Source organism: Struthio camelus, chromosome 15 (assembly GCF_040807025.1).
Source record: "Struthio camelus isolate bStrCam1 chromosome 15, bStrCam1.hap1, whole genome shotgun sequence".
Lineage (NCBI taxonomy): Eukaryota > Metazoa > Chordata > Aves > Struthioniformes > Struthionidae > Struthio > Struthio camelus.
In genome coordinates this window covers 11,425,074-11,447,381 of record NC_090956.1, presented here as the reverse complement: position 1 = coordinate 11,447,381, position 22,308 = coordinate 11,425,074, and the positions used below count along the sequence as shown (strand labels likewise).

Below are 22,308 nucleotides of genomic sequence, written 5' to 3'. Positions count from 1 at the left end.
CATTACTTTTTTCCCCTCCCTATTTGCATCTCTGATAGCTTCAGATACAGTTTATCCCAACTTAAACTGTTATCTTAGTCTCTTTGTTGGACTTTTACACGTGTATGTTCAACCTTGCCACAGTGATTTGAAACTTGATATGTTAGCTGTTGCATTATTAAGCAAAAATACTGTTTTCGGTGCAGAAAAGGAGATTAAAGCAGGAATCTTTTTTCTGTATCCTTTTAAATAACAATGATTTCGGATAAAAAAATTTATGGAAGGGTAAAAGCTATCCTTTTGGTTCTAAAAATATAGATGTTATATGATACTCTGTCACGTAGCCAAATGTTGTTTCATGGTACTTGTAGACACAGCAGGGTGTGGAAATCTTACCACTACAGAAAGAGGCTAAAAAGTTTCATTGGTGCTTGCAAAATTAAAATATTACTATATGCTTCTCTGACATAAAAAATTTGCCCTAGCTGAGAGGCTTTTAGCCTCTTGGATTACAAAGATCAGCTCTTGTGAATTCCATTAACTGCAGGTGCTCCTTTCTCTGGTAGCTTTATTGGCATCAGCTTCTCATCTTAGGCTAAAGGGAAGCAAAGACAAGACATGCTTTTTCTTGCCATGTTACGTTTTTGCTCTCAGCTGCGGCAGTGCTATCTGTAATGGAGGGGGGTCAAGTCTTTTTGTTAACGCTCAGAAGACTGACGTTTGGGATTTTGGCAAAGAAGGGCAGACATCTGATTAAAGTTTGGGGCCAGGTATTGGAAGGTAGAGGCTTTATTCCTGGATGTTTATTGATGAGGCAAATGTGTTATGTAAGTCATTGCTGCTGAGAACTTTGTCTTGCGAAAATGACCTCTAGTAGAAAAACTGTGAGAAATTAAGGGCATTTCCCTGTAGCTAGAAAAGCTTGTTGGTATTTTTTTCACTAAATCTTATATAAATGATTTAAGATTCTTTAGTATCACTGTTTCCTTTATAATGTGATTTCTAAATGTTCCCCTTTTTCTCTGAGAGTCTTGTCCTGTGACAACACTGAGAGACTGCGGGAATTAGGCTTAGGCTTCAGAATTACTTTGAAACAAAGGAGGAAGAGGAGGCTTGGTCTCTTCTTCCAAGTGAAGTCTGGATCTGAACGTAACTCTTTGGGAGACTGTTGGGGCTAGAAGGCTTGCTTGTGAATGATTTAAAGCTTGTTATTTGGGCACAAGACTTCTTAGGCTGCAATTGCAGCGTTACAATGTTCTAGGTTTTATTAAACAATATTATTTACTCCTTGCCTCCCTGACTACTGTTGAGCATCTTAACCAATGAACTTTAACTTAAATAGCAGTATTTTTGTTCCATTCCTGACTTTACAAAGAAAATTATTTTGAGTTCTCACTGTTTGGGAAAACAACAACACTCTTACATCAAGTAAGAAAAAACACTCAATCAAATAGTAGGTTTAGTTCTCCTCTAGTAAAAACGTGTTTTTTCTGTGGGTGAAGACATAATCTCTGTGAGAGAGTGAGATCTGAATCTAATTCCCACCTGCTGATTCTGTAGTTAACCTTGATGTTTCTCATTTCACTCCTGCGGCAGTAGAAGAACAAAAAGGCAGAAACATATTAAGCTAATTGGGCTGTGACTGACCTGAAGAAGTGTCTGAAAACTTTGTGGTAATATGACTACCTGCTCTCAGATGTGACCATGAAGAGAAATTCTAAAGTTTCTTCTCAAATCAGTGGCCTAGCATGCCACAAGTTCGTTCGTTCCACTGCTTATGATAAGTGGTGTACTTCTGTGTATAGAATCACACAGAATGGCCAAAGTTGGAAGGGACCTCTGGAGATCATCTAGCCCAACCTCCCTGCTCAGGCAGGGTCATCTAGAGCACATTGCACAGGATCATGTCCAGGCGGGTTCTGAATCTCTCCAGGGAAGGAGACTCCACGACCTCTCTGGGCAACCTGTTCCAGTGCTCAGTCGCCCTCTCAGTAAAGAAGTTTTTCCTCATGTTCAGATGGAACTTCCTGTGTTTCAGTTTCTGCCCGTTGCCTCTTGTCCTGTCGCTGGGCACCACGGAGAAGACTCTGGACCCATCGTCTTGACACCCTCCCTTCAGATACTTGTAGACACTGATGAGATCGCCTCTCAGTCTTCTCTTCTCCAGGCTAAGCAGGCCCAGCTCTCTCAGCCTTTCTTTCTTCAGAGGAGAGGTGCTCCAGTCCCCTCATCATCTTGGTAGCCCTCCGCTGGACTCTCTCCAGGAGTGTCGTCATGTCTCTCTTGTACTGGGGAGCCCTCAACTGGACACAGTACTCCAGATGTGGCCTCACCAGAGCTGAGTTGTACAGTTGTGTCACTTCTCCCTGTAGAAGTAGTATTTGGAGTTTGTGGAGGTCTGGGAATAAGGTCAAGTATTTGGTTGTGTGGCTTTCATTTTTTACTAGAGTCCTGTTCTCGAATGTTTCACAAATCGAATCACTCCTGACTTACTTTCATTATGCATAGGGAGTAGCTGTTAAGAAGGTATTACTGTAAAATCTGCACAAGTATTTTAAAATTTCCTTATACTTCCCTATTTGCAGACTACACCCTAAACTTGAATGACACAGTAAACTAGTAAATCATTAATTCCATATAGTTAGCTTTCAATATACTCCCAGTTTCTCTAGAGAGCTTTGCTTTCTTTAAATGCAACATGAGGTAATTTTTTGTGCATCATAGCAGAGGTAGCATTTTATCTGTGCATTCTGCATTAACGTGACAGATAATTGGCCAATTTGGCAACAACATAAATTTCTTAATTCCTTGAATTTCAATTTACCTGAAAACAATCTGTAATTAAGGGTCCCCTTTTATTTGGTATGTAAAGTCATTGATTTCAGCTTTTTCTAGAGTTGAGGGTTTTTCAGTTGCAAGAAGGATACCCATATCACATTTCACAGCAGAAATCAGTGCATGGTGGGTAACTGTATTTACCCAAAAAAAAAAAATCCAAAAACCTAGAGGAAATAAATGCTGGGTAAGGTGGAAAGAAGCATTTGACCTTGTTTATTACTGCTTCAGCTGCTCTGATTCTAGTGCCCTTGGATCCTCTAATGCTAGTAGTGCTTTTTTCCAAGATTAGTTCAATATGAATGTGTGTAGTATTTTTGAAGGATTTTTCAACATGTAAATAGAGGGAAGTTTGTGAGGGTTGTTTGGAGTGTTCTGTGCCCCATTGTAGTGCCTTGTTTGCAGCTCTTAGGGGCAATTGTTGTTTTTTGCTCCTTATTTATTATGAATGTTGCTGAGCATACAGGAGAGCAGCATTTGCAATTTCAGTGTTAGGAGTGGGTGTTTCTGCTGCTTTTTGTGGGAGTTCTGGAGTATTGATAGTACAAGGATTTGTTGCCTGTTTCATCAACCCGTCACGTCTTGTGATTTAGCCTAAATAGTAAGCACAGCAGAGCAATGTTATGTTGGTACAGATCTTGTGTGGTGGCACTTATTCTGTGCTCCACTCAGAATACACTCTCTTAGAGGAATGTTGAAATTCAGTATATGTTTTGTGAGCTGAGTTCAAAGTGTGAATGACAGAATAAAGATGCTGTTTTTATAGTGCTTTGAGAACATTATGTCAGTCTTTCTTCAAAACTTAAGTTTATTAAAACTTATCTGACAATCCAGGTAACCTTGAGGAGCTCTTTAAAGTTCATCACTATTGCAAAATCCAGAATTTGGATCACTTGAGTTTGTTCTTTTCCCGTATTTTCACTGTAGTCGACGGTAAGCGTCACCATTTATAATCTATTTTTACTATTAGTTTTGCTGGAGAGTGGTTGTGTCAGATAAGATCTGCATTTTCAGAGTTTCTGTAAACTGACCTTAAAGGGAACTGTTCCTCACCCCCTGTTGTCCATTGATGTGAAATGTTTTGACACTGTAGGCTCTGACAAATCAGGAAAATCTTGTATCTGGGGAGAAGCAGGCAGTAAATTTGCTGTCCCAGATGGTGCAGGCTGAAGGCTGATGCCCCAGTGACAGACTGAGGAAGGATGGTTGCGGCAGGATTGTATAGGTACTGCTTTGGGGGGCTTCTTGGTATAGTATTTAGATCTTTCGTTTTGTGAGACTTGCTGTTTCAGTAAGAAAGTGGTGATATTATTACAATGAAAGTTGTCAGCAGATATAACAGTGTTAGTGCTAGAAAGAGCTAATTACTTGCATTCTGCTAAATAGAAGCATTGCCTTAAATGAAAAATGGTTTTTATTGCTGTATGAAAGATAAGATTGAGACAACCTATCTTGATAGTACAAAAGAGGTGTTCTTTCTGTAGGAGATATAGAAGTAGTGAGTATACACTAATGTCGGTGTCAGGCTCCGTTGCAGGAGTAAGCGTTGACCTTAAGATTCCAGCGTGGCTTTGTAACTGTTTTTTTTATGTAGGTGTGTAGTAACGTTTAAGTCATTTTTCAGTCTGAGCTGATTCATACAGGTGGATTCAGCGGCATAGTTGGCAGCGTGCGTTTCTACCATGCTTGTGCACAGCAGGCATGAAACTGAGAGATTTTTGGTCTCTCCACTTCTGCTAGGGAGAATTTTAAAATGTGCTGTGGATCAAGTAGGATTATTGATATGAGAACAGGCAGCCAGTTGCTGCTCGCTTAGCAGCCCTTATTGCTTGCTGGGCTGGAGGCTGCCAGCAACAAAGGCCCACCCAGTGTCAAATACTGTTGTTCCTGAAATTAGGTACGCTGAAGGTGTATAGCTTTCCTGTCATCTTTCTTCCCTTGATAGAGACAGAATAATTGACCTTTTACGTTGTAACTCTTTGTCTTGCAGAGTTGCTGCCAATGTTTTTCTTAATGGTTCCTGAAGTTTTAGATGGGAAGGAATATAATTTGTTCTTGATTTTCTTAGGGCTTATGCACTGTTAAATAAGTGGTTTACCTGTGAATAGATCCACGTGATCCTGAGAACACCAAGCATTTCTTTTGTTGGTTTTGGAGGTAGAGGGTTTTACCTCAAAGACGATAGGAGGCCTTTTTGTGCCGGGGGAGAACCGTGTCATTGGGCACAGAAGCTGTCATTTGTCTGCTTGGAGACTACTCAACCTTGCTAAAAGCTTGGAGTGGTATTTTTGCAACCGCAGCACTGGAAATGAAAATGAAAACTTTCTAGAACAAAAATTGAGAAATTAGTTAGACAACTGTAAAAATTCCCATTTGTTGTTCTGGGAAACTTTAAAGTTGCCCAGGGATCAAAAAAAAGAAAACCCCAAGAAAAAAAACAACGAACTATATGACATCTCACAAACGGCCCTCCTAGACTACAGTAAGGATTTTAGGACAGAGTAAAACCAAGCCAATAGCAGATATCTTCCGTCCCCACGTCTGCTGAGAAGGAACAACGATGACTCAGTGATTCTGCTCCTTATTCGTGTGCGTTCTTGCAGTCATGCTTTAAACTACAGGCTGCTTCCAGAGCATACTGTCTAAAAGCTCTAGACCGAACTTCCAAAATTTATCCCTCTTCTCTTTTTTGTTTAAATCTTCTTATACATCTGACATTCACAGAAAAACTCCGTGCAGAATGCAGTTTCTGCAAGGTTCTTCCTACCAAACCGGAGTCCTTACTATCCAAACAAGACCAGTAAGCAATATAAGTCCATTTTTTTGGACTGCTGCATGGTGGGAGGCTGCTAGTTTGTGCAGTCTTTCAATGAATTTTGGGATCTCTGTCACTTGATTCGCTCTTGAAACATGGAAGCGTTAGGTGCATCCATCAGAGTGAAAAGTTAAGCGTTGCTGGTATTTGAGATGTAAATATGGGTCAGATTATTGTTTTAATAGAACATGCTAAAACGGTGTTTCCAATACTTGAGTCAGAACAATGAGGTTCGCTAATTTTGCAAATTAATGCCTATTAAACGTAAAGGTCTGCTTCAGTGACTGTTTCTGCATTGACTTTTAAAGAAAGTGTATTTGTGTTGGAAAAAATACAACTATGAAAGTGGGATTATGTAAAGCAAAAGTGAAGCATGTCTTATAACGGCAGAACTGGTCTAGACTTGTGTAGCTGAGTGTTGCAATTTGAGCGTGATTACGCGTTGGTTTCTCGGTGAGATTGGCGCGTTATAGTGCTGGGATTGAACCTTATAAAGCAGCGGTACGCACAGTGGCAGAGTGCGGGATATGCCTTTCCGTTTAACAGATCCCCGCGTGGGAGGCCTTCCTGACTTGGTGCACGGGGGGTGCTCCTGTTTCAGTCGGCAGCAGGAGCCGCTCCTGCGGCGGCGCTCCTCGCGGCGCCCGGCCTGTGCCGCCCTTCGCGCCGAGCTGCCTCCCTGCGGGCAGCCCGGAGCTGGGAGACGAGCTGTGGCGGGTGGCCTGCTCGCTCCCCGGGGGCACCCAGCACTCGACACCCCCCCACCTCACACCCACCCACCCAGTGCAGACGTGGCGTCTGCGGCGGCCCGCGGCTCTGCGCCGCTGCTGCGCGGAGGCACGGCCTGAGAGAGCTGCTCCTAGGGAGTCGCAAGGGAACAGTACGGCATGAACGTCGTGTCTGTCTTTCCATGCACGCTTTTCCCAAACTGTTGTCACCTGAAACGAATGTAACACGGAGCAGGCTTCTGCTCCTCAGCTGTGTGTGGCCCTTTCCCTGTCTGCGCAGGGGGGAAATAACGTATTTAAGATGAGCAGAAAACTCATACTCGATAGCAGCAGCCTCTGGATCAAACCCTGGAGAAGCGCAGAAGAAAGTACGCTGACGTTGCTGCAGCTGCTAAATGCTAGCAGCCATCTTACTTGCCTAACCTGCCCAGTTGTTCTGACTTTGCTGTTAATCCTGAAATAGCGTTGCCTCATCTCCTACTGCAAGTTATTTGGCAGTGTCTCGGTGTGAAGGACGAGCGAACTGAAGATAGCACACGCTTTCAGAACACCCTGCCGCCGCAGGCGCGCGCGCGCGGCGCCTCTTCCTTTCGGTTATGGCGCAGCTGTGACGCCGGCACCAGCGCCTCGCTCCTTGCCCCCAGCTGGCTGAGTCGTTTTGCAGCAAGTGTTTAAAAACGACAACAGAAGCGAGGTGGTAACTTTCTTAAGCAGCGTGTAGATCTCCAAAATTATTTAGTAAATAAGAGGATATCAAAGCTCGCGCATGCGCTCGCTCTCGTTCTCTTTTTTTTTTTTTCTTTAAGCTGATTAAATCCTGTCAGTTTGTTTATATAATCATATTAACAGTTTGAATCTGTGAATTGTAAACTGTTCTGCAGAGTCATGAGACTTTTTTCTTGCCTGTTGTGCTGCACGGAGCAGCTGCGATTTGATAGCCCAACACATGCCCGGGTGGTGGCTCAACGTAAGGATGACTCAGCTGAAACGCGTGTTGGACGGCAGGCGCGCTGCCTTCTCCCGGGGACCTCACTCGACCCCTGCGTAGATCCTCTGCGTACGTAATCAGGGATTTTTATGCCCCACTAGTGTAGGGTTTTTTTTTTTTATTTACTTCAGTGCAAATCCCTAGAAAAATTTGGGTTTACTGATTGACTTGAATTGGTTGTATTGACTTCAGAGAGGAGTTTTCTTTTTTTCTTGAAGCTAACAAATTAAAAAGAAGAATTTTTAGAGCGCTCTAGAATTGTAGGACGCAAACATCATCTGTGCGCACCCTGCGCGTTGCCTGTTTTCTCTAGAAAGAAGGCCTAAAGAAGACACAAACACAGATTGTGACAGAAAATAAGGGGAAAGTGGGGAAGGAAAACATTTTATGTTTTCCACAGAAGGATTTTTGTCTGTTTGTTTTCAGGTTAGACATTATCACCTTAATTTAAAAAATAAGGTCAAGTTTAAGGGGGAAACCAGCTCGGTGATAAAGTAACTGGTCAGTGCCAAGTTGAAATTTTAGCAAGCTGTCTCTGCCATTTTTTGTTGCTCTTTGTTTAGCTACGTTTTCCTCTCCTTATAGTTGTGTTTGAAGCTTTCTATTTAATCAGTGGGAGCTGGGGATGAACGAGGAGAGACGCCTGAGGACCCCGCAGGCAGCGCTCCGCTTCCAGCCCTGGCATCGCGGCTGGGGGGCAGATCTGGCTCCCTCCGCTCCTTTTGTCCCTGTTTCCTCGTCTGTAAAATGTGGATAGTGGCACTCGTTTTTGTGACCGGCTCAGGCGTTTGTCGACAAGCAGGATTAGCGGATGCCATTACGTGGCAGTAGCGGCACTGGTGGTGTGGGTGGCTGCAAGCTGGGTGACCCTCTGAAAAAAGCGCTTTGCAGCTGAGACAAAACTAATTAACACGCCGTCAAGCATGTGACTTCTTATCTGGGCTGTGTGACTCTTAACCAGACGCCTCGGATCTGCGCTTCAGCCGTCGACTGCCGCAGCCCCTTTGCGGCAGCAATTTCTGTGTATTGCATCATGGTGTTCGGTGCTGGAAAGGCAGAAGTGCACAGCATGTGAGAGGAAGTGCCCTCTGTGATAATCTCACAGCAAAGGCAGTAACTTGCTAGCACAATATTCAGTTATTTTACAAAAGGAATTGACAAATAGGTGAAACTTCCAAGACCGTATTTCCATAATTCCAGGCAATCATGAGTACGGTGTGGTATAGGGTATGGGCTGACAGTTCGTTTTACTAAATAGCCTGTCAAAAATAGCCCTTGTACCAGTAATGGAAATGGTGATCACATTTCGATTACTGTAAATGTCAGTTTTGTTTTCAAATGCATGGTGGCTTTTCTTGTTCTGAGAATCATGTTGAGAGAAGTAGGGAAACAGTGACTTATATTAGCTTAGATCTTCCTGTTGAGTAGGAAACAAGCTGCAAGGGCAAGCCTCTTCTGCTTAGCTCTGCACGCTCTTCTGATGAATTACTGGAAAGTCTCAGCTGGGTTTGCTGCAGAAAATGTCAGTGCTCTGAAGCTACTTTACATACAGTGCAGTGATGTCTCATGCAGTTCGTTTTTACTGTGTGCCGGATAACACTTCCACGCTTTAATTTGGAGAGGGGCTATATCTGGGCATTTTTATATGTACATACACACAGTGATTTTATTGGGAAGTGCTTAGTGCTGTTGCCTTAGTTCTCTGCAATGGTAACGTGAAAATCCTTGGTTAATACTGTTAAAGATCCCAATGCTTCATTCGAGTGAGCTGTCTGTAATGGTGGCTGTTGTATAACCAAGACAAGCAACACTCATGCCGTCTTGTGAAGGTTTAAAACTTGAGCTATGCAAAATGCAATAAAGTTAGATACGTAATAGTACAGAGTCACTTTAATACAAGTATAAATCAATAAACAGTAAGGTACAGAGTAAGACGGTGACCATTTCTTTTCTAAATACTCAAGTACTGTGTTTGTTTTTGTTTTTTTTCTTCAACTCGCTCCATTTTCTCTCCCCAGGATTGGAATCTGACATGGCACACGGAAAACCCAGACTTTACCCCGTGCTTTCAGAACACAGTCCTGGTCTGGATTCCTTGCATTTACCTGTGGGCCTGCTTCCCAGTCTACTTCCTGTACCTTCGTCGTCATGACAGGGGGTACATCCAGATGTCACACCTCAACAAAGCCAAAACGGTCTGTGACTTCTTAAAATCATAACCTATTAAGTGTATTCGGGGGGTTTGATTCTATTTTCAGCTATGTTTTAGTGCAGCTGTTTTTGTTAAACTCCATCAAAACTAAGATTGTGCAGTTCAGCTGTAAGCTGCTTGTTCAATTTGTGTGAATTTTTTTTTTTCCAAGTCTTGTGTGTTTCTGTTGCCCTTATAGTAGTAGGCTTTCTGAAGTTTATTCTGGCATGTCAAAAAAGCATGCAAATCCTTTGTAACACAGTTGGAGAGGAGCAATTTGAGTCAACTCAATCTTGAGGCCTTTGTATCAGTAACAAGAAGACTTCATTATCCTGTCAACTTCCTGAAATACACAGCGCAGGCTTTTGGAGCCGATGCAGATGTTCTATTCCGTTTCTGTTGTGAAACTAGTAATCAGTGAGTTCGTAATATTTGTTTTTCTGTGGAATAAGTGGAAAGTTTTAAGAAGGAATATAGTATTTAGCTTGGTGTATTGAAGAGTTTGTCTTTTTAATCTTCTATTCAGGAGTGAAATTCACCAGTTACCTGCTTCATAATACACTTAATTATATAGTACTAAGGATTAATATGATTTTTTTTTTTCCTTCTAATGGGGATCTACTAGGTAAAACAAAAATACTGTTATTTCCAGTATGTTGCTACTAAGTAGCCTTGCCAAAAAGAGGTGGTCTGATTATGACTGCTCTTACACTAACACACTACGTTTAGTGTTTGTGTAGGTATTATGCTGCCTAATTGGCCTTTTCAGACTGCGTGAACTGATGTATAAAACATACTTTTATATTCTAGGCTTTGGGCTTAATACTGTGGATAGTCTGCTGGGCAGACCTTTTCTACTCTTTCTGGGAAAGAAGTCAAAATGTTTTTCAAGCTCCATTTTTTCTCGTTAGTCCTACAGTATTGGGTATTACAATGGTAAGTTCTATTACAGATTTTGATGATGCAAAGCTTTAAAACAACGTGCGTCTGACTCTTATCCACAGAGTTGTAATTCTCTAAGCTACAGTCTCTATTTACAGACTTAATTCGCAGTTGAACTGGGAAGTGTTGACTTTTGATGTCTGCTGTTTTTATTTTTTTATGTATTAAAGAGGAAAAAAACCCAAACTGAGCTTGACTCAATATGTTGCATGTCAGCACGTAAGTCGATGCTAGTTATCCTGCTTCATTTTGGCAGACGGTCATTTAAGAAGTTGATTCAAGCATTGGGTGGAGGAGTCAAATCAGAGAAACTGATTAAGCCTAGATAATACAAATCATACTTACTGAATTTCATTAAGAGACTGTTGAAGGCTTATTATGTATCTCGTTACAAATTTGTATTGCATGTGACGCATCTTTAGCGCGTGTTTTCTTCCAAGTTGTTTGATAGCATGGTGGGAAGTGTTAAATGCAGCATGAGGCACCTAGGGGTCCCCAGCTAACTCTTTCTGCTTAAATCTGTAGATGTAGTCTACTTCCACATTAGTATCATTGCAACCTCTGTTTCAAGGAAAAAGACTTACAATTCATTTATTGGCAGTTGTCTTAGATTTATTACGGACTTGGAACAGTAGCAGTAAAACACAGTTCAAAAAACAAAAACCAAACAGAACCTGAAACATACAGACAATGCGAGTTCTCTTCATTAATTTGTGATCGTTTAGTGATGCAAGTGTGAAGCTTTTATCAGACTGATTAAAAATGCACGTTGCAGTGGTCAAATGAGATTACTACGTTGTACCACTTTCCTGAACGACTCTGAAAACACTCAAAATACAGTATTAGAATAACGTTTGGTCAGTATTGGTAGAGGTTCTGGCTCCTTGTGTGGTAGGAAGATTGTTTGTTTTAAAAGGAGTAGTCAGGAAATACTTAGGATAAAATGTCATGATAATTACATACTGATTTGTGATTTACATTTTTAAAAGATTGGGGGGAAAAAAAAAGCTTTTCACGGCCTTTTTGTCTATGTGGTGATTTGCTTTTATGTGATAGATATCCCTTTTCCTTTTCCCATCCGCTTCCAATTCTTGACCGTTCCAGAGAATTTGCGAATTAAAGTTGCTTTTGAATTACACTTTTACAAGATGAGATGCACTGAAAATATGCGTGTGTTAGTGTACTTGAGAGGTACTGGATTTGAAATGCTAAAATAATACACTTTAACATAGTACCTTGTATGCGTGTATAATATATGTCATTGTGAATACATTTCTATCTTATTTGTCCACAGTTGCTTGCCACATTTTTAATACAATATGAAAGAATAAAAGGAGTCCAGTCTTCAGGTGTAATGATGATTTTCTGGTTCATCTCATTGTCATGTGCCACAATAATTTTTAGATCCAAAATAATACATGCCTTAAATACGGTAAGTGATTGTTAGCCTCCTTCAGTTGAAAATAATCCCAAATACTGCAATAATAGAGTAGATGCTTGCTAATTATGCCAGCTGTCAATGTATGAGATGCCAAGTCAGTTAATGATCCATTCGGTGTACCTTCGTTCCTTGGGTTATAAAAGCAAAACTTAATGGCCCTTGTTTTTCAGGTTTTGAAATGCTAATGAAATTCATAATGATCTTACTGTAGCAACAGTTGCCAAGAAAGTTTAGCTAGATGTTCCAGAAAGGGGGTATTTCTGCTTGAACACAATAAAAGTTAATAATGTTTGATATGAAGCTGTTTTGGGAGATTACGTCGTCTTCCTGTTGATTATACAGTGGATTTCCTGAAACGCTAGTTTTGATAGTAATTTGGTCTCATGTGTCTGCTGAGACGAAATGAAAGTGCACAGGTGAAGTGTTTTTTGAGCCAGTCAGTTTTATAGTAAAGCTACTTCAAATACCAGTTCAGTTGTGGAGCTGCCTGAAAATAACGTATCACTTTTTTTGAAACCTTTTAAGTCATGTTGTGAGTTTTCGAGAACTTCTTGCCAACGTGTTTTTTTTTTTTTTTTAAATTTAAATCTGTTAAGGATAGATACACTTTTTAGACTGCTCTGTGTGTATGTTTGTCCCTGTGCCTTGGTTTCTGTGAGCTAAGCTTTATGTATCAGTCCCAGTCTAAACAATGGAGCAACATCTGGAGATAGACCACAGCAAACTGTAACCGAAGTTCTGCTCCTCTGATTCTTATTTTCTGTGAACATGCTAACTAACTACTTTGTATCGGAAGCTCTTTGCTATCCAGCGTATAAATGACTTGCTCTTGTGCAGCTCACCTTGATTTCAAATTGGGGCGTATTGTGTTGGTACAAACCACGTCCCGCAGAAAAGCGTTAAGACAGGCTTATGTGTCTGTATGCATGGAATGACTGACAAAAAAAACAAAGTCGGGGGCTCCATTTGTGATATTTTTCATCATCTTCACCCTCTCTTCTCCCTCCCTTTACAAGAATAGGCATTGACCTTAATTTGTGTAATGGTGGACAGTGCGCTTTGCTGAAGAAGCCAGGTGTTTTCTTAAGGGCTGCTTGCTAGTGCATGCTTCAGTTTAACCAGCAGCTCAGAATCCACCTGTCAATAGGTTTGCTGTAATATTTACATACGATGTAGAGTTTAAATTAAGGATCTGTTTTATGGTTAATAATAACATGCTATTTCGAAGAAATTCCTCAGGCCTTCTAATCAGAACATTACCTTCCTTCGTAGGATGCTGAAGTGGATGCATTTCGCTATGTGACCTTCTGTAGCTACTTCATCTTGTTACTTGTACAGCTCATGCTGTGCTGCTTTCCGGAACGACCACCTTTGTTTTCTGAAACAGTAAATGATCCTGTAAGTGCTCAGCCTATACTGAATGTCAAGTATCATACCTGAATTGTTCCATACAATGAAATACAGGGCCCTGTTCTCCCAGGTGCCATATAATTCAGATCTTGCTGACTTGAGTTTGCAATAGTGTTCTTTCTGCTCTTTAATTGGTGGAGCAGGGGATGAAGCCTGTAACATGCAAAGCAGGGTGGCCTGTCTTTCGGAGACGGAAAATACGGTTCCAGACATTCTTGAGTAGCATTCCTGAAGGCAATTTCATACATTTATATTTGGTAGTGCTTCTGGCAATTGGTGGGAAAGACTGATTTGAAACACTCTCCGTTCTCCCCTCGCCCTTCATCTGGTACCATCACGTAGGCAGTAAACTCATAATGATGTTTGTTCCCTTCCTGCGGAAGGTGGGGCAGAGTCTGCATCTGGAAAACCTGTGAATCTAGATGGCTGCACTTGACTTTCCATATGTACCTCTTGTGCTAAGCAACAGTTTAGCTGGTTGATTTGAAGGAGCGCTATCAACCACAGAAATAGCAGTTACAGAGTGGTCTGGGTGTAGAATTTTTTTTTTTTAACCTAGATCATTCTGTGCATGTTTCTAATTATACGTGCCTGCTATACAGCCTGGATCTAAAGTGACCCAAGGGATGGAGGATGTTTATTCTGCTTGTTCACCCATGGTTGCCTCTTCTGAGTCACAGTGGAGTGACTGTGGTCACTGCCTGGAGCGTGGTGGATGTGCCAAGCTTAGAGACCTCAGTTCTGCCTTTTTTTTTAGAAAGGGTAGTCCTGGTCTCACAGATGTTAGCTGGCACTGACTGATGAAGGAAATCTGAAATGTATGAGGGGGACATAGATGTCTTTGTGACTGTGGCAAAGGATCGTAACCAGTTAAACTTAACTGATTCCACAGTTGCCTTCCTCTTCAGTACCCAATGTGCCAGTGATGCTGTGCATTACCGCTGCAGACTGTCTGCGCATGTATTCCTGGAGAGAAGAAAGTATACTGCTGAGTCTTTGGATTCTTTTCATCTTTGGGTTCTTTTCGTCTCATTCAGGGATGAAACGTTTTTGGATGGATACTGTGGGTTTATGGAAACCTTCTTTTCTGCTTTGATCACGATTACAATAATTGCAAGATGCTTTGAGCATACACTGGTTTGTGTTCTGAGTGCACTTTTAAGAGCGTCTCTGTGAAACAGGGCAGAGTTAAAATATAAATTATTTTTTGTGAGTGATGTATCTGATTATTTTAATAGAAAATACACAAAACAAAAACCTTTGTAAGTCTCAAAGTCTTTATCTTTTAGCTTAAGTAAACGCACAGGTCTCAGTGAAATTTCTGAGCTGTAGATAATGCTGTTTATATAAATCAATTAATAGGTGTTATCTCTTGTTTTTACTTTGCTTGCATCATGCAAGTCCAGGCTTTTGTTACAGCTTCAGTTGTAACACTTGTGTTCAGCTGAACAGTCTTCGTTCTCTCTGGCGTGAATGTCAGGATTAATAGTTCTTTAGTATTTTAAAATAATCCTCTTTTTGATGAAGTGAAACATGTAGTTGTTACACTGTCAATTTTACACAAACAATATAACACCTTTTTAAACAAATGGTCCAGTTCTTGGACTAGTCCAAGAACTAGTTGACTGTTTAATCCAGAGTTTCCACCTAAAAAAAGTAAACAGAGAAAAAATGCACTTTATAAAAAGTTCAGTCTGTCTTGAAATTTTCCTGAAGTGGAAGGAAGGTGTTCCCTGTATTTGCTGAAGTAGAAATTTGTCTGTGGTAGGAATGCTGAAGTGGCTACAGGCTAAAAATAGGCTATTTGTTTATTTATTTAATTTGTGGCCTCCCCGAGTTGCTTTAGAAACATTTCTTTATTTGTTAGGCCGATATGTTTCAGTTTCTTGCAATTGCTTTGCTACAAGTGTTTAAGTACTTTGGAAATGTTGAATTTTTAGCCCTTTCCAAAAAATTGGCTGTCTCATGCACGTTCTCGTTTTCCCTACAAAGGTCAAAAAGAATTTTCATGCGAAGAGGAGGGGAAATGTTTCATGTAGCTTGATTACAGCACACTTCAAAATACAGCTTAACGAAAAAGCTGAGTTACACAAACATGCACTGAAAAATGCAAATCTAGGAAAAACTTGACTCTGGCTGTTTTCACTCCAGTAATCTAATTATGTTTAGTGACTTTTGTAGATGGAAATACCTATGTTGCTCCTATTATAGTTTGCGATAAAAACAGTGGTTTATGTGCCAAAGAAGTGGTTGTTTTTTGCATTCTTTAAACGCTGATCAGAGCAGTGAAAGAGGGAGAGAGAAGTCTCTGCAGGAATTTTGCAAATACATCACCCTTAGTGCCTAGAAATTCTTCCAATGTTCCTTTCAGTATTGTAGTCCGACTTGAAAATAGCATAGAGAAACAAATAGGGAAAAAAATCAGCAGTCGTCATCTTGGGTTTTCATTTGATTGCAGAGTAGAGCCAAGCATAAATCCAGCTTTAGTAACTCTCCTGTGACTTCATGGTTTTTTTAAATTTTGTTTTAATACATACATTTCTTTCTTTAATTTTGATTTTATTTCATTTGTCAGTCCCTATTGTATTGCGATAAAGGCAATATATTCATTTATTTATGGTTCTAAGAAGTTATTCAATTTGTGCTTTTGTAGGAATAACAAAGCAGCCTGGTATTTATACAGTCAGGTAATTTACACGGGAAATAAAATAGCCTCAGTCTGATGACTGCTTTTTTCTGTTGGGAGAAGAGTTGGGAGAGGATGATACCCAGAAGAGTGGTTGTTTCAGATGCAGAACATCAGCTAGGTGCCTACCTTGGTGTAGGCCTGGGTACTTAAATTTCCCATGCTTATCGATGAATGAGGGACTGGTGGTGGTTGTTTTGGGATGGTTTTTTGGATGATTTTTATGGAGTGTATGAATGTGTTTTGTCTTTTATGTGCGTGTTTTGGTGGCATGGTAGCACTTAACTAGCAGAACAGCAGAGCTGAATTCTTCATGTGTGTTTCTAACTCTGCCAATTACTATATTTAAGCTCTCACATGATAGCATATCTTGCATGGATAGGTAGGCACTGACTGACGTTTTGAGAGATTGTCTGGGGCGCCATGTCTTACAAAGCTTCTCTCAATTATTTGTTAAATTACTGAAAAGGAGCGCTGCTCTCTCTGCGTCCCAGTGGGCTAGTCTGATGACAGCCCTAAAGCTGTGCTTGTACCTTTGTTTTCTGCACAAGTTCTCTATATAACAACAAGAGCTAGTTTAATAACGTGAAAAAATGTAAACAAAAAGAATTTCAAAAGCATCTTTTCTGTTTGATTTTGTTTCTTTCGTCCCTGTATCTGTCAGGCTGTATGTAGGCTGACTTCTTTTTCTCTTCCTTAGAATCCGTGTCCAGAGTCCAGTGCTTCTTTCCTCTCCAGAATCACGTTCTGGTGGATCACTGGGTAAGAACAAGACGCTACATAGAGACAGTTAAAATCAGATAGCGTTTTAGAATTCCACTTTGTGAATTAAACTAGCAGTAATCATTTTGGTTTTTTTGTAAATAGTTTAATTTAAAAATTAATCTTTATTTCGTTTGCAATTTTGAATTTTGCTAAGGGTGTATGTTTAGTATGTTTGCTAATGTAATCAAAAAGTATCATTTTGACTAGGAAGTAAAAGAAGGTAGAAATTAAGGTATTTGAAACTGATAGCTCTTTTTGTTCAGTATGTTCTTTTGTTTCATTAACTTATCTTTAATTATGCCATGACTTGATCACAACGCGAGTGTTGTGAATTAAAACATACAAACCTATGAAATAGTATTGGTCATACTGTTGTGGTTGATACTTGGCCAGAGTTTCAATAGAAAGCTAGATGAAGGGAATTGCTTTGTGAAATTAAAGGCTAGTAAAGATTCTGCAGCTTGCTAAGCATGGGAATATTAATTGCCGGGCTGACTTTCAAATACAATCACTTCATCCTTTCTTATATTCTCACCAAAATTTAAATGCAGTGATTCAGAATCCTTGATGGCTAATTCTCACAGTAAAGGGCAGGAGGATGCGCATGCCTAAGTATCTGTTCGGCCTCCAGACCTGTGTTGCTACAGGTACTAGTTCTTGCACGGGTTTTTGCGAAGAGCTGGCTCTGTTTTGGGAGTGGGTTTAAGGACCGCTGTCTTACAGCATGTGAATCTCTGGTATTCTTAAATATACAGTGCTAATTCTTTCTAATACAGGTTGATGATTCAGGGTTATCGGAGACCTTTGGAAGCCAAGGATTTGTGGTCATTAAATAAAGAGGACATGTCTGAGGAGGTAGTGCCAGGTTTGGCTAGGAACTGGGCAAAAGAGTGTGCAAAGACAAAGAGGTAAGTTCAGTTTTCCTGTCAATGATAAATTTAAAGTTTCACTTAATAGAAATGAAAACTATGTAGTCAAAAGCCCTTTTGTTTAGATACTTGAATTTTTATCTGTATTCGTAAAATGGCAAGAAAGAGGAAACAGCTGTGCGTATGTGTGCTGTGAAGCACTAGGGAAGCTGAAGCTGGCTGGTACTTTGGTCCCGTCAGCTCAGTGCCTCTGTGTAGCTCTGGACTCTGCATGGGGCGCTGCAGAAGCCCCGCACAGCGAAATGTAAAGGCTGTGGGGCAGTGTGGCTGACAGTGCCTCGGAGATGTTGAGGTTCAAAAGCCGAAGTTACTCAGCCTCCATTTAGAGGTGTCTGTCATGTGTTATCAAACTTACCTCTGTAGGGCCCAAGCAGCAGGTCTGAATTTCTCCTTAAGTGCGTTGAGAATAGGAACGAATGGCATGTGCGTGTTTTTTTTATGAAGAACTGCATCAATTCTCCCTTAGTCTTGGTCCAGAGCAGATTATTGTAATTTTTGGTGTGTGGCTTGTTAGCCAAGGATGAGGAGTGAGTCTTTTCAAACAGATGAACTGCAGCCAGATAATTTAAGAGCTTGGGCTCCCTCTACAGTAAGTGGAGCCTCTGTTGAAGCAGCAGTTCAGGATGTAAAAGTGAGGAGTTTCTTTCTTTCCTTTGACTGTTTTGGGAGTCTGGACACCTAAGCCAGATGACTGAAATTAGGACTGCATGCCTGCAGTTGCCGTCCTGCTTTCATTATCCTGTATTGCAGCAAACAGAAATACCTTTTCATTGATGGAAGAATGCTTTCTTGCTTACACAGTGTGTTGTGTTTTTTTTTTTTTTTTTTTTTTTTTAAAACACGTGACTTGTCCTCAGAAGTTGGGAAGTTTGGCATAAACCAGATGTGCGAAATGGATGTGTTCAGCTCATTAGGGATAACTTGACATAAGCCTGGCTGGAAACTTTTTGAATCCTGTGGTACAGTGACACTGTGATTTTGATAAAGGCTCAGCATACTGGGTAGTAGAATCATTAACATCCTTTTTCTGTTGAGTTTAACACAAGTGAATACCCTGTTCCTCATTCACCTGTTCAGAGCTATAGGAGACGTTCTCCAAGAATACTATCTATCTGTACAAAGACGACTGTTTTTGAAGGGCCAGTTTGGCTAGCTATGATTTTATGATTAAAAGATGGTGGTTGATTAACAGTAAAATCCTGAGTTAAACCATTAAGGACAGTAGATTGCCATCCCTGTTGCTAGGACACTTGCAGTTGCTAAAACGAGGGATATCAGAGGTACAGTCCGTTGTGTTGGCTAACATCAGAAATTGTTAACCACTTTCTAGCTAGAGATGAAGTAAACGTCCCATTTGGATATTATGCATTCTTCCGGGTGATTTTATGCCTGAATAAAGATTATCTTATATACTTACAGTATATTTTAATTCTTATTTCAGGCAACCGTTAAACATGCTGTACTTGCCAAAAAAGCAGCAAAAAACAAACGACTCAAATGGTGATGTGACGGAAGAGGTCGAAGCTTTGATTATAAAACCATCTCAGAGGAACTCTGAGGCATCTTTATTCAAGGTGTTATATAAAACTTTTGGACCGTATTTCCTCATGAGCTTCCTGTTTAAAGCTGCACATGATCTCTTGATGTTTGCAGGCCCAGAAATTCTGAAGTAAGACATATACACTTTATTATTCAATTAGAAAGGACCTGGACAGATTATTACCTACATTGGTATTGCAGTCAGTCACCAAGCTGCTTGGCCTCTAGCTCTATCGCTTGGGAGGAGCTCTCTTGCAAGTGAGAGAGCATGCGCACAAATGATTTTAATACATTGGTTTTCAAATTATAACAATCATGCATTAAATGTTTAATTTATTTTTCTTTCCAACACTGAGAAAGCCAGGCAGTATAGTAAGAGAATACTGTAAATATAAGGTACATGATACTTTTTATAGGTTTTATAGCATTAAGTTGTTAGGAGGAGGGAAGCATATGTGCTGGTATAAAAGGATCTCCAGTTTCTGAGGAGTTTTTCTTGAGTATTTTGTTTAAGTTTGGGATAATCTGCGGTTATAACCTTGAAAATTTTCTTGCTTTGCATATATCAAGACAGCTAATTCCTCTCTTCACAGATTGCTGCTCAACTTTGTGAACGACAAAGGTGCCCCAAATTGGCAAGGCTACTTTTATACAGGGCTACTCTTTGTTTGTGCCTGTCTTCAGACACTGATTCTGCACCAGTATTTTCATATTTGCTTTGTCACTGGAATGAGGCTCAAAACAGCTATTGTTGGTGTAATCTATCAAAAGGTAGGTGTTTCTTTAAAGAAAGAAAAGAAAAAAAAAGGCCAAACAAAGACTTTCTTGTCATTTTTAGCTATTAGTTTAACCCCAACCACTTCCTTCAAACTATGCTGTATTGTGTGTTTTGTGTTCTGTAAGATATACAGCGTAACTGGAATCTGATGCATGAAAGCATGGCTTGTAATTTTAAAGATGAAACTCTGTGAAGCAATTTCAATTTAGTGGACAAAATGCAAACCAGTAAGGTGGTTTTTTTATTTTTAATTTTAATGCTGTTTTACTTTTAATCCACACCTAGGCACTAGTTATCACAAATTCTGCCAGAAGGACTTCTACTGTGGGTGAGATTGTGAATCTAATGTCTGTGGATGCTCAGAGATTCATGGACTTGGTTACCTATATAAACATGATTTGGTCTGCACCTCTCCAGGTGATATTAGCACTGTACTTACTGTGGCAAGTGAGTATCATATGTGTGGTGTTTCCTGTTTTGAATTGCTGCTTCCTGGGGTCATGACTTCAGAGAGCAGTTACTTAGACCACTGGAGGGTTTACAGCAGTGAAGAGTGAATATGCTGTTTGTTCAGAAGCCATTTAGAGCTACTTTTGTCATTGTCATCAAGAAGGAAGGCAGGAGGCTCTCAGTTTGCAAGTCCAGGCTCCATACAGGGTATATCGCTTCTGCACAGAAATGAACTTGTATTTTGATACACGTTTCTCCCCCCCCCCCCCCCCCCAGTGCCAGTTCAGGCAGTTCCCCCCGTTCCTTGTCCTTACACCATTCTCTTGATTGTGCTGGTGCAACAATTTGTAGTGCTGCATGGGGAACTGGATGGAAGACACGATTTTAGTTTTAAAATAACTTACTGTTTAACCCAAGTCACTTCTGTGAACAGCTGCACTGGCACATCTGAGTGCATATGGGGGAAGGTGCAGGTGGGGGCTGCTATAGTAGGTGCTGCAGACACCCAAAGTTACCTCCTTTGCCACTTAACTTAAAGAAAAGTGGTCCTGCTGATTCCACGCTCCAGGATCCCTAATATGGCAGAGATGCGTGCTGTTTCTAGTCCAGACAGCCACCAGGCTGACTCTTCCTGGTCCTCGCTTTCAGTCAGGGATTGCAGTTCCCCAAGAAGTTGGTCATTCCCTGCATGGATCTCTATTCCAGAAGGAAAAACTAGCAAAAACTCAGAAAAGTTCTAAGATCTTGATCTTTGTATATGCGTATCTATAGATACATATATGTGGATGTGGATCTCTCTATAACTCTCTGTATGGAGATTACGTATGTGTCTAAGTTTCAAAAATCAAAGCACATAAACCCAAGTTCCTATTTGACCTTTATCTTCTTCCCTGCAGCTGTCCTTGAAAAGGGAAGAGGGGATTGAAAAGCTATTTCAGAATGCTTTTCTGAAGGATGTGCATGTGCTTGACCAGGATCTTAAAAAAAGGAGTTTGGGTGTTTGTGTGGATACAAGTTTTACAACCAGGTATTTTTCTTCAGAATTTAGGTCCATCTGTGCTGGCAGGTGTGGCTGTCATGATCCTTCTGGTTCCAGTAAATGCTGTGATGGCAATGAAGACAAAAACCTATCAGGTAAGAAGCTTTATATTTGTGATGCAGGGTTTTTGAGAAAAGTATACTCCTCTGTGACCTGTTCAGCTCTGAAGTGCTAAAGCATTTCCCCCCCCCTCCCCCCACCAAATTTGTCCTCACTTTTCCTACTTAAAAAGTGAAGGAAAAGAAACGCTGGAGGCATTGCATATGCAAAATAACCTGAACTAGCATATTTTTCAGCCTTACAGCATCTCTACACATAATGATAGAAACGGTTTGCGGTAGTAGCACTAAGGTAGCAATCTAGCCAGCTTCATGTAATGCCTGATGATGGAATGGAAATAGTTTAGTATTTAACTCACTGCTTAAGAACTTGAGTGCAAACCTGGGCTATTGTCTGCCTAGTGAGCCTTAAAATGAATGAAATATTTAACGTTTCCAGGATAGCGTTTGCAGTGTTGGCAGGTTGCTGTTTTTCTTTCTGGTGGGAGGAAGAGGGAAGGATCTTCAGTTGCTGACTTTTCTTGGTCCTGAGTGGGTTTTGTTGAGAGGGGGATCAGTTTGTTACTAAGGGAGCACATATATAAACCTAGGCTCGAACTCCCAAGTGCTGTGTTACAAAAACTGCCTTCACAACCCCACCGCATGCTGTCTGGTACAGACTTTCACTGAGAGCTGAACTGTCATAGCCCTGTCAAAGAAGGGTTTAGTTGGTTGTTGGTTCATTCATTTTTTTT

General features: G+C 40.6%; 1 protein-coding gene across 6 annotated transcripts in view; it reads left to right on the top strand.

Moving 5' to 3' along the window:
* The window catches only part of LOC104149687 (multidrug resistance-associated protein 1), an 88,390-nt gene that overhangs the window by 35,627 nt on the left and 30,455 nt on the right, over positions 1 to 22,308 (top strand). For 5 of the 6 annotated variants that reach the window (XM_009683447.2, XM_068908277.1, XM_068908278.1 and 2 more), the window contains 10 exons: positions 9,364 to 9,540; positions 10,347 to 10,472; positions 11,773 to 11,910; positions 13,192 to 13,317; positions 16,716 to 16,777; positions 17,557 to 17,688; positions 19,151 to 19,378; positions 19,842 to 20,019; positions 20,312 to 20,473; positions 21,518 to 21,610. In XM_009683447.2, the coding sequence (XP_009681742.2) occupies positions 9,364 to 9,540; positions 10,347 to 10,472; positions 11,773 to 11,910; positions 13,192 to 13,317; positions 16,716 to 16,777; positions 17,557 to 17,688; positions 19,151 to 19,378; positions 19,842 to 20,019; positions 20,312 to 20,473; positions 21,518 to 21,610 (1,422 nt within the window). Of the gene's footprint in view, positions 1 to 8,810; positions 8,868 to 9,363; positions 9,541 to 10,346; positions 10,473 to 11,772; positions 11,911 to 13,191; positions 13,318 to 16,715; positions 16,778 to 17,556; positions 17,689 to 19,150; positions 19,379 to 19,841; positions 20,020 to 20,311; positions 20,474 to 21,517; positions 21,611 to 22,308 lie in introns of those variants that run through there. The other variant, XM_068908276.1, reaches the window with a different exon arrangement.